Genomic DNA, 12,875 nt, shown 5'->3' with positions numbered 1-12,875 from the left:
AGCTCCAGCGGACTGTCTGCCTCACAAGGCGCGGACCATCCGCAGTAAAAAAATCCCGAGCACACAGAACAGCCCAAGTTTTGTCTGGTTTCAAATATTAGCCGGCGGACTGTCCACACCTCCTGGGCAGACCGTCCGCCGTTCAGAGATTTCGCGCACCAGAACCAAAACACTTTCTGTCTCAAACTTATGTTAGACCGGCGGACCGTCCGCCCCCTAGAGCCGGACCGTCCGCCATTCATTCTTTGGTGCCCACCAAAACCACTAAGGGTTCTGGACAAAAAGATAGTTAGCTGGCGGACCATCCGCCCCCAGGGCTGGACCGTCCGCCCTTCACTTTTTAGCGCCACACAAAAAACCCAAGTTTTCTATCCACAGATTTTACAAAGGTGGTGTACTATCCACCTCAGCGTGTTAGCCCACATTTTGAAATTCAAGCTTTGCTATTTTTCAAACGTAGTTAACCCTCGTGCAATTGTTTGAGCAAAATGACACTATAGAACTGTCAAGCAAATGCACATTGGCCCCCTCTTGATAGTACAACTATTTAACCTATTAATCCGGTCATTTTTCATCCACTAATCACCTTATAACCTGCAAAAATAGAAAATACCTATCATATACCTTTGCCTTGAGCATATCCATTCAACATCATCTGCATGTGCATTTTCTCATGGACTAACCTATACTCATTTCTTCTCAAGAAATTGTTAGTCCACAAATATTATCATTAATTACCAAAACTCGAATTAAAGGTCTAGATGCTTTCAACGTTATCAATCGTTATTCGTATGTCATATCAATATCTTTGACCTGGATGTAAAGCAGCAGAGTGGTGGGAGAGGAGTAGATGTGAGTGTCCTTGGCCTCCATACAATGCTTGCTCGTTGGAGGGAACCAGAAGAGGCACATGGAGATGTGGCGTTGGGTGCTGCTCTGGTCTTGGTGCTTGGCGTTGGAGCTCGGAGAAGCAGATCATGGAATTGGGAAGGTGGTGGTTGTGGAGCTCGAATTGGAGACATGGGCAGAGGAGCGGTGAAGAAGAGAGAAATAGGGGGGTGTAGGCGGCAGCCAGGAGGGAGAGAAGAAGAGAGAAAGAGAGGGGATTAACTGGCAGCAGATATGGACAATAACTGCTGACATGGTTATCCCAGTCATCAAAATAAGCAAATCCACTTTTCATGATCAAAACCAGTTTTGATCGAGTGCCAAAGGTTAAAAATAAGCTGGTTTTGGAAATCTAGGGGTTAAGTAAAATGTTTTATAGTTTAGTGGGTTATGTAGATTTCGCAATAGTTGGAGGTAGTAATTTGTTTTTTTTCTAACAAAAAATTATAGCCAGCATGAATCCTAAAACATCATGTATTTTGATTATTTAGCACTTTAGCCATGCTGCGCAGCTTCAAAGAAGCTTATCCTCAGGACATTTGGGTAACTTCGATGTTAATCTAGGCTTTGTTCAGGAGTGGTCCATATATGTGCAAAAAAATGTCAAAGGATCACGACCCGTACGTGCTAGCATGGGATAGGGTATTGAATGTAATCCTTCCTTGTTTAGAATTTTGAAAGTTCTTAATAGGCCCCTTTGATATTTTGAATCTAAATACCTAAATACTAAAAAAAATTCTTAGTTGACAGCAATCTATGCTTCACAGTAGTATATATTTTGTATATCGAAGTCCTAACTAGGAAGGTAGAGTAGGCAAGAACCTTCACAAAAGGCAAAATTAATATGAAAAAAAGATTGATTGAACTTTCCAACGGACTCATTCCATAAATAAACGATTGAATAGGATTCTGTCGGAGGAAAACTCCAGCCGGGTGGCGGAATGCACCCGCCTAATCCTAGTTTAGGATGAGTTTGGGGAGAGTCTAGAATTGCTTGATCAAGAGGAGTAAAAACATAGAAAGCACACAAGAGTTTTGAGTGGTTCAACCGCCGGAGCGTAAAACTCTACGTCCACTGTGTGTTGTATTGTTTGTGAGAGCTTGCGGAAGCTTGTGAGTGAGAGAGAACTTGAGAGAGCCTGTGTTTTAACGTGCGCGCTCTCCCTTTTATGGGCTCAAGGGGAGCGCGTACACCGAGCGGGGTCCCGACAGGTGGACCCGGCGACATATTAAATAACATACACATTGGAGTCTTAAATGCTACAGATTTGGAAATCCTACTTTTCGGCCCCCATGGGTATCCTCTACCAGGGTATGGTCATGTGCCATTTCGGTAGCACAGTACCTGCTGTCAGTGACATGCACAGTGGAAGACGTGCCGTCACTATTGGGTCAATTCCCGCTGACAGGCGAAGGGCAATGTTGACATGCCGTGCTGTAGCCTCCGCGCACACTGTAGCAGCGCAAGCCGTAGCCCTCCTGCAGCAGATCATAATTACCCTTTGCTCATGCGCACAACGCTGTGATGTGACTACACGCCGCCCGCGCGCGCAGTGCGGTGATGTGACGCGCCGCCTCGGTAACAGGCGGGCTCACCGTGGTGTCAGCATACCTACCCAACGTGTCAGTGGGCAGCCCATGCTTTATCTTGTGCACGCGCACCCCAACTACCCGTATTTAATGTGGTAGTTGGGCTGGCGTCCCGCCGAAGACTAGCTGCCACCGGACACGTGGCAGAGCTGGCTTAGCAGCCGCTTCCTCAGGGGCACGTGGCGGCACCGGACCTCCTCCCCGGATGGAAGGGAGGTCCGGGCCCCCGAGGCCGGTCCAGGTGCACAGGCCCCCTGGGGGTCCGGCTTCCACACGTAGCGGTACCGGACCACCCCGTGGTGGTTCAGGCCCGCGGTGGCCGTTCCTGAGCACCTTGTCCTTTTGGACACATGGAGGCGCCGGACTTGCGAGAGCACGGGGTAAGGTCCGGAGACCGTGACCCCAGCTGTCAGGCCCGGGCCGTACGTCTCGTCACCCAAAGGCTTAGCGCGAGGTTATGGATAACCTCACGCCCCTCGGGTTGGACACACTAGCAGGAGGTACCTCTGTCCGTATGTACCGACAGATTCGTTCGGGCAACTAAATCAAGTGCTAGCCCCCTTTTCTTTTTTATTGAATTAACTAATTCATTTTCTTTTTAGTTTTGGATTTTTAGAATTTTTTTATTTGATCTGGCATTATTCAACAAGAAAAATGTTATTTTCACCTTTAGATGATGGTTTTCCACTCGAAGCTATACAATAATATGTTTTATTGGGCTCGACAATAAGTGGTGTTACAATATGTGCACGCTTGCACGATGTATGAAAGCATATTCACGTACCGGTAGTTCTCTTTTGTTAACTTTCTTCATCGTAGGTGATGACACTTGATCCATAATCCATGTACACAAAGTGTACACAAATTACTAATTATTATCACTAATTTCGCACTAAAATAAAATAAAGAATTGTGCCATCTACTTTTCGATTTCCTTCTCCATCCTTAAAGGAAATGCAGATTTGCAGTGGACTAGCCTCGCCTAGTGATTTGATACCAACCTCTATACTAGCCTTGATGTGACCGACCTTCATCGCCTTAGATCACCTCCAATGGTACATGTCATCAGCTAGCTCTAAGAGCATGTTTGGCATGGCTGCGGCTCCTCCAAAAAGAACTATGGTTGCAACTTCTTTGGTGAAGCAGCTTCTTTTGGGAGCTGAAGCTGTTTTGAAAAATGTTTAGCGAAACGGTTTCTTTCTATTTTTTTCATGAATGGATAGAAGAGGTGAAGCCGGTGAAGCTAGTATTTCTAGCTCCTCGGCTTCACAAGGTGCTTCATGCATGAAGCTATTTCCAAAATGCCTCTTTGGTACAGCTTCATGTGAAGCCATTGGTGGAGCCGTTCCAAAATCTTCTGCCAGAGGGGCTCTAAAACACATCAACCTCATATTTATATCCTACTAGAAGAGAGAGAAAAGATACTTATTGATTAAGAGATAGTTTAGTGTGCACACTACCAAATCATGCAGCGTGATACATGGAGCCATCTATGTGTTAGGGTGTTTTCAAAAAGTTAGACCATTTGAAAACTTGTAATTTATACCATTTACCATTGTAAATATAGAGGTGTTACTAACTTGTTAGTTGCTCCCTATAGAGTTACTGACTTCCTATACATCAGGCGTGTAAAACCAGGCGAGATTTGACCCGATGTGTGAACTTTTCGCTCCATCCATGGCTGATGTCTACGCGGAGCTGTTTAGCGTTCGCAAAGGGGGTTATCTAGGTCAATCTGTGCTTCTGGGGCTTAGGGTCTGTTCCAATCCACTAAAACTAATAATTAGCTGCTAATTTTAGCTGAGAAAATTAGAACGGGCCAACTAATAGCCCAGCTAATTATTAATTGGATACCCAGCTAACCATTAGTTTATTAGCTGGTCCAACCCAGCTAAAACCAACTAATAACACGCTAATGATCCAAATACCCTTCCACCTCCTCCTTCCCGAAACGTTTCTAGCCCTCGCTCCCAACGCCCGCGCGTACAGAACCACCGCCACCGATCCCGCCCGGCCAACTTCGGCTTCCGATCTCTCATGCCGCGCGCCGCCGGAGCCCCAGGTCTGTCCCGCCGGTGTTCGCGCTCGCGCGGCAGGGATCCGCGCTTGGCTGGCCGGGATCCGCGCTCGCCCGCCGCCGGGCCCTCTTGCTCGGCCGTTCTCCGATCCCTGGCAGGCGTCCGCGGCTAATCCAGCTTATAGTTAGCCAGCTAATAATTAGTCAGCTAATCCAGCTAACAATTTATTAGCCAGCTAACTATTAGCTCTAGTGGATTGGAACAGGCCCTTAGAATGGTACCTTTAGAGCATCTCCAATGGTTTGGTAAAAAACAGCTCCCTAAAAGTAGATGTAGGAAGTTGCTAAATAAAATTAGGGAGTAGAAAAAATAGTGCTCTCCAATGGTTCCTTACATTTAGTTCCCTAAATAATTCAAATTCTGCCAGCTCCGCTGGGCTTTTTGTTAATGGGCCTATTTTTCCCTGGCCCAATATCTCTTCATGCAATACCTTGTGCTAGGTACCTCGCAGCGTCATCCATGCCGCCTAAATCTACCGCCGTCCTGAGACGCGAGACGCGACCTTGGCTTGGGCACTGCTAATCGCGAGACGCGACCTTAGCTTGGGCAGCCGCGAGACGCGACCTTAGCTTGGGCAGCTGTGCTACTCGCAGCCTCGCAGGACACGACCTTGGCTTGGGGGCATCTGCTACTTGTGAGACGGAGGCACATCTGCTACTCCCGATCCAAGAATTACTAGTGGAAGAGCATGATGAATACTTTCAACGGAGGTTAATTCTTTTCGATTGTTCTAGTTAACATATCTTGTATTTATATTATTAATACCTAGGTATTGTTCTTCTTATAGATTCAGGATGAGTCGACCATTATTTGTTCGTATAATGAAAGCAGTGGAAGAGCATGATGAATACTTTCAACAGTTGATAGATGCAGCTCACCATGTTGGACTTAGTTGCTTACAGAAAGTTACTGCAGCATTTAGGATGCTAACTTATGGAGTACCAGCAGACGCTATAGACGAGGTTGTGCGTATTGGAGAAAGTACGGCCATAGAAAGTCTAAGGAAGTTTGTTAAAGCTGTTATTGATGTTTTTGGGGATGAGTACTTGAGGGCACCCAATGAGAATGATATAGCACGTTTACTTGCAATTGGCAAAGAAAGAGGTTTCCCTGGTATGCTTGGTTCACTTGATTGTATGCATTGGAAGTGGAAGAATTGTCCTTCGGGACAGCAGGGTATGTATTCAGGCCATAATCACACAGCAACAATAATTTTAGAAGCAGTTGCGTCACAAGATCTATGGATTTGGCATGCTTTTTTTGGTTTACCTGGATCTCTTAACGATATTAATGTTCTTCATCGATCTCCACTATTTGCAAAGTTGGCCAACGGAGAAGCTCCTAAAGTGAAGTATAAGATAAATGGTCATGATTACACAATGGGATACTATCTTGCAGATGGCATATACCCATCTTGGGCTACACTGGTTAAGACCATACCTGAACCACGTGGTAGTAAGAGGACATACTTTGCAAAAGCACAGGAAGCAGTACGAAAGGATGTGGAACGAGCTTTTGGGGTGCTGCAGTCCTGTTTTGCTATAATTCGAGGGCCAGCTCGGTTTTGGGACGATAAGACGCTGAGCAAAATTATTACAGCTTGTATTATCATGCATAATATGATTGTCGAAGATGAGGGAATACTGGATCCTGACGAACGCTTCGACGACGGAGGAGATTGTGTTGAGCCCTCACATGAGCATACGGCAGATTTCGATGAATTTATTGAGAACCACTTGAAAATTAGAAACAAGGAAATTCACCATCAACTTCAAGAAGATCTAGTGGAGCATCTATGGCAACACCATCCGGACCTTTATATTTAGTTCTTTGTTTACTCAATTATAAGTTATTTGTCGTGTCATGAGTATAACATATCATGAGAACTATTTGAGAACCTATTTATTTAGTGTCTTCTATTTATTTATTTACTCAAATGGATGGTACTGCCTCAACGAACAGAATTTCAATCTATTCAAATGTCGGCCAATTTTTGAAATGATTTCATCCTGCAACAACACAGAATGGAACAATTATAGAAAGTTAGGAATATTTTTGTGAAATGCAGGGAAGGTTGATATAAACTTTACATCTATGATAGAACCAGCAGCTTTTAATATTGTGTAGCACAATAATTGAAATTACTTCAAGCACAATAAAGTTCACATAATAAAGTGTACCACTTTAAAACTAACTACAAATAAAAAAGAGACTTCTAATTCATCCGACGTGCAACGATCTCAGCCTGCAAGCACATATAGTACTGTCTTTGCATGTCACTCATAGCACTAAGATCCATACTCATTATTCTCTGTTCTTCTGCAATACGCTTCAAGTAAAGATTGTTTGCCTCGTTGTCAAGGCGTTCTTTCTCTTGCTCGTCTTTTTTGCTCATTTGTATACTTTTGTTCTTCAATTGCAAGCTTCTTTTGTTCCAGCTCAAGCCTCTCTTTATCAAGAGCATATGCTTTTGCAAATCTCTCATCTCTATTTAGCTCCTTTTCTGCATCAGCCTCTCTTCTTTGCCCACAGAGTGTCCAACGCATCTGAATATGCATCCATACCCCCTCTACGCATCTCTTTTGCCATCTTCTTACCAATTGTTCTTCGTGGTAGATCTGTTTGTGGAGGGCTAGTCTCGGCAGGAGCATCCTGATTCCCATCCGGAGTAGTAGGATCAACTAATCCCAGACTTGTATTCTTTGCTTCCTTTCATTTTTTGTGGCTGTTTTTTGCAGCAGCTGCTAGCTGTTGCTTCTCATGCCATTTTGGCTGATTTCTAAGCTGGAGCCAACAGTGCCTAAACTGAAAAGACTTGTTGTGGGTGTCTAGGGACTTGAAAAGCTTCTCAGCCTCCTCTACCTGCATATAATAGAGACACGTTAATCGGAATAGTAGGATATTAGTGCACAATGTCAGATGTAGTAGTGTTTGTTACCTTGTCATGAATAGTCATTCCACTCTGGTTTCTATTGTTTATCTGGGATATACAAGCACAAAACTTGCTAACAGCATCATTGATAGAACTCCAACGATGCAGCAAGGAATTTTGATTACGATCTGGTAAAGGTCCTCTATTGCTATCATAGTATCGATGGATTCTTCTCCAGAACGTATCTTTGGTTTGATTTGTCCCTTGTGTTGGATCCGTACTGACATTTAACCATGCTGAAACAAGAAGCCTATCTTCATCCACATAAAGTTTTTCCCTTTTTGCTTCTGAGGTGCCTTCGATGTGAGATTGGTCTCGTTTTCGGGCGGTGACTGCTGCGACTCAGTTGGTATAGTCCCATAGTCTTCGAAACCTCCATCGTACTGACCTTCATTTAACAAGTTGGTGAAGTATCCATCACCTCCTTCCATTCCTATTTTTTGAAACAAAGGTATGAGTATCGTGCAGGTATGAGTAACTTATTTTATTGCCAACTAGTATCGTGCAGGTATGAGTAACTCACTACAAGACCGACAAGACGCTATGATTCTGCACTCTGGTAAGAACTACACAATTAAATAGCAGAGAAATGGCCACAGTTTCCAATTCAGCACTCGTGGAGGAAGCGTGGCCACAGTTTCCTTCATAATCTTTTTGGCTTCATAATAAGAGCTTGGCACAGTGGAACTATCAGGTAAGGTAGAAAGTCCTTGCGGAGTAACTACACTAACATGGAAAAGGACTTGTTACTCCACTTCCCCAAACTCTTTGTATTAAGCAACTTAACAGTAGCAGCTAATTTAGATATACTAGTTCCTTCATAAAGAGGCTGGCTAAGGTCTTCAAGCAATTTTAAGATGGGAATACACTTCTCCACGAGATTTGGAGTAGTATGTATTGCAGCATCTGATGCATGGACATTTAGTTTCATCAGTACTACCTGTCCTACTGAAGGCAATAGTTCAGGAACTTTTTTACACCAGCCAAATAAATATCTTTTTTTACATGTTCCCATCTAAACATTCCTCACTGATACGATCATCAACTAAGTCCATCCATGCCTTACTTGGTGCCATCTAGTATTTTTTTGTCGGACTAAACTACATGTGCCAATAGATATGGAGTCAAAACAGATGTACCTATCATTTACTAGTATGATTTGACGAAAATCTTATTTAAATGGACAAGAGCCACTGTATCAGTACGCCTAATTGCTATTGATAAACAAGCAACTACGCATGAGATCTCCTAAAGGAGCGTGAATAATTGTCAGATTAAACAACACACATCCCTTTACTTTTCTGAAGCAGGTGCGCATAAAAATTGATTAGGGAGATGTCAATCAAAACTAACGGACCTGCAGGAGCACTGATGGATAGTTGTGGTTGGAGAAATCAATGGCGTTGATGCGGGCGTCACCAGCGCGGGCAGGAGCTGCCGGCGACGGACGGCGGGGACGTGCAGGGAAGGTGCAGGGAAGGGAGACAGGAACCGCACGGTCGCTTGGGATCGCTACGGCCTATGAACGGCGGCGGATAAGGAGAGACAAGGCGCGAAAGGGGAAAAATGTGGCGCGAGTCGACGGATTTTGATGCGGAAGCGCGGTTCGGGACTCCCTACGAGCTCCCCACATTTAGCGATGAAGTAGGATGATGTAGGGACTTGATAAATTTAGCAAGTAGAAAGGAACCATTGGAGTCATGTTTTTTCTAATTACTCTTTAATTTTAAGTTTAGGGAGTTTTTTAGCTAACCATTGGAGTTGCTCTTAGGGAGGGAAATAACGTGACCAAGGGGATGGTTGGTGTTGGGAGAGGCGAGGTCCGTCGGCCGCGATTGGTGGATAACGATTAACGGCTGGTGACGGGGGAGCGTAAAAATAGATTGATTAACGTAGCAGATGGCGGCGGGGTGCCACCGAAGATGGCAAGAGGCTAGCGGCGCGAGCGCGAGGGATCGAATGGAAATCTAACGACTGTACTTTATCATCTGATGGGAAAGAAAAATTCACGTACGACCCTATTAGATTCTTATCACTCTCATCGAGAGGAAACTTTATTGTGACGAGGCTTCAACGTGGGGCAAGGATAACTCGCAGATATCAATAATTATTCATTATGCAAGCAAACCATCCTAATCTGGTAGCACGCTCAATCTTAAGCATTTTGGTATTTTTATTTTTCTAAACATAGTAGAGACGCTAGCGTGGGCATACACGCATGTACACTTACCTCTATGAAAATACACACGCAATCCTACCATACGAGTACCTCCAACTCGAGATGGGCACGTCGCTTATCACTGAAAGAATAGCGCCGATTAAACTATAAAATAAATTCATAAAAAATACGAGCACTCGTGCCGGGCTGAGAACTCAAATCCGGATAGTCAGATTTCACCACAATAAATTTTACCAGTTTAGCTCAGCTCGCAAGCACTATTGTAATCGGCAATTGAAAAGCTAGGATCGAACCATTGCCGATTACAATTTGGATTTTGCCGCTTTTCATTTTTTTCAATAATCAGAACCGTCTGAAATTAGCTAGAGTCTAACTAACTGATTAACTGTTGGATCGGAAAGGACAGCTAGAGGGAAGGGAAGTAGTTCCTCTGCAGTACTGCAGGAGGACTCTCCTTCACTGACGTGTGGATCCCGCTGCACTCGGGCCCGCACATCAGCGGGCGAGTACTCTTGCAGTAGTGCAAAAGAGACTTATCAAGCTAGAGCGGCATGCTGCAATTTCTGTCCGGAACGGAAGGAGCCTGGTGGGCTGCTCAGCTGTATTTGTTGGAAGGCCTATAGTCCAACTGGACTAGGTGTTTGGATGGGTCTAATTCCGGCCCAATTCACAACTAGAAACAGGCCCACGCAAGAGGAGCCCCCGAATGGATGGATTTAGTGGACTTTGGGACGAGGCAAACGGGAAATGCAACGCTAGGTATAGGTATAGGTATAGGTATATCTTGACCGTCCATTGTGGCATTGTCCCCTCCTCATATACGTCCAACTCTTGATTTTTCTCCAATGCCCTACTATTCCTTTCACCTACCCTCTTCCGCGACACAAATCCCAAACAAACAAGTGGCCCTGAGTGATACCAAGTCATGCATGCAGTATGCGCAATGGCGTGTGAAAATTTCGCTTTGCGCGAGCTGAGGCGACCCCGCGCGATCATGTCGTAGCACGCTGCAGCACCCGCTGCGAGCCCGCGAACTGCGATTCCCCTATTATTCCATTAAATACAAGTATCTGAGAGATAAACATGCATGAGCAATTGAGCATGACGCATGAGTGAAAGCCGTAGCATGATGTTAATTTGCGAAAAAAAGAAGAATGAAAATTTTTATTTTGCAGGAGCTCACGTAAACGTACACACTCACTCCTATTAATTACACACATAATATTATCTCTATGAGCATTACAACATATTTCAAGATTGATGAATTCATCATAAATATCTTACAGTTGATGAGTGACATTACGTAAATTCTAAAATAAATTTAGAAAAAATACGAATACACATACTTCATCAAGAACTCGAATCTAGATGTGTAGATTTTACCATAAGAAATCTTACTAGATTAGTACACTAAATTTGCAAGGATAGAGATGATGCATTTTTCATAAACATGAAAATAGGAAGGCTTCTCCGGTCGTCCAGGTAGATAAGTTAGGCCTATTTTATTGCCTTTTACTGCACCACTTTGTTGCATCCACTTGACACGAACGATTTACATATATATAGCTACTTTGTAAAGAGTACCATTAAAAAAACTATCTCATTTCGTGAAATCACGTTTGCATCTACAAGCCTCTCTACCGTTTTTAATTTTGAAATGTGTCTACCGAAAATATCACTATTACAAAAAGAATTTTTAGAAGCAGGTAAAAACGTATTTCTATCTTGCAGCTAGAAATAGGTTTCTGGAAATGATCTGAAAGATCTTAAGATGCCTAGAGGATGGATGAATAGGCTAATCTAAAACTTAAAATACTTTGAAAACTACCAGTAACATAAATATCCGGATACTCCAGATATATGTCCGGATACTCCGGACCTTGTTTCCGGAGTTTCCAAACATCTTATCCGGAGAGTCTAGTTATGAAACAATCTACACAAAAATAAAGATACTGATGCCATAATTTAGATCGAGTAAATTTAGAAGAGCTAGTGATATCTTTGAAGTGTTTTTCACCGGTTATCTTACTCTAGAGACTTATCTAATAGTAGATCGATCACAGACCCTAAAATATTAGTCTCATAAGCAAATAACCAATAGTTCAAAGTAAGGTGACACGGAGAGGCAAGGATTTATTTCTCGGAGTTCACTCCTAAAGGAGCTACGTCTCCGTGAGGAAGAGTTCAAGAGACGGTGTTCAAGAATCCTTATGCTCCTCCCTAAGGGCAAGAACGACGCTCAAACCCAAGTCGCTTACTATGAAATCCTCCGAGAGGATGGCGAGTACAAACTTCTTGTGGAGCTTACAGTACGGCTGAGTACTCACAAGCATGCCTAGCTGTAACATCCCGATTTTTTTTCACTTGCTTAAAATCGTCGTTTAGAAGTAACTAAATAATTTATAAATATAACCGAGACTAAATAATAAAATCAACAAGGTTTTTCTTTTTCCTTTTCCGTTTCCTAACGTGACCAATCGCTCCTTCATTACCATGGCCCATGAGCCCATCAACCCAACCGTGTCGATTCCCTTCCAGGCCAACATGGCCTAAATGACTTTCTCCTTCTTCCTTCCGTGCAAATAACAGAGCCACCCACCATAGACTGCAGAAGCAGCAGCAGTGGAACTCACCGTTCCTTCTCACGTTCCCTAGAACTCTCCCGAAGTTCATCGTACACCGTTGAAACCCAGGTAAACGCGGCTTAGTGTCCTGACCTCGTTTTCCCCACCAATTTCGCTCACGCACGGAAGTCTCCCGAAGCCACCGTACGCAGACTTTACTTCGGTAAACGGCCAGCAACGCAGAGCCAACAGCTTGCCCTTTCTCGCACAACCATGCCGGGGAGGTTGTCGCTCCACCGAGGTTGCAACCTTCTGGCCCCAGTTGTGCCCACTCGCCATGCTGTTGGCCGTGACGCAACTCGTCGGGCAGCATAGCAGGAAGGATGGACGAGATAGTCCACGCTCGAACTGTGAGAGTGTCCACACGAATAGCAACGCACCGGAGATTTTTCCCGGCAAGCACCGCCTTTCCTCCGCTATTTAAGCAAACCCACGGCGGCCACCACAGTGCCACCTATCCACTCGACCACCACATCCCAGTCGCAGCTGCCGTAAGCTGAGCTCAAGCTTCTTCCCCAAATCGAAATCATTGCCGTTGTCGATCTGCTCCTGTGAACCTTTCTCGAACCGACCAAAGGCAAGGT

At 44.3% G+C, this 12,875-nt stretch overlaps 1 protein-coding gene across 1 annotated transcript; it reads left to right on the top strand.

The window, feature by feature from the left end:
- The first annotated feature begins 910 nt into the window (after window positions 1-910).
- Window positions 911-6,382, top strand: LOC112892524. The gene is made up of 3 exons (XM_025959663.1): window positions 911-1,035; window positions 5,344-5,678; window positions 5,892-6,382. The coding sequence occupies exons 1-3, from the start codon at window positions 911-913 to the stop codon at window positions 6,380-6,382; spliced, it is 951 nt and encodes a 316-aa protein (XP_025815448.1).
- Window positions 6,383-12,875: the final 6,493 nt, after the last annotated feature.

The sequence above is a fragment of the Panicum hallii genome, chromosome 5, assembly GCF_002211085.1.
Source record: "Panicum hallii strain FIL2 chromosome 5, PHallii_v3.1, whole genome shotgun sequence".
Taxonomy (NCBI): Eukaryota; Viridiplantae; Streptophyta; class Magnoliopsida; order Poales; family Poaceae; genus Panicum; species Panicum hallii.
Note: the sequence above shows the minus strand (reverse complement) of the source record. Positions and strands in the feature narration are given on the sequence as shown.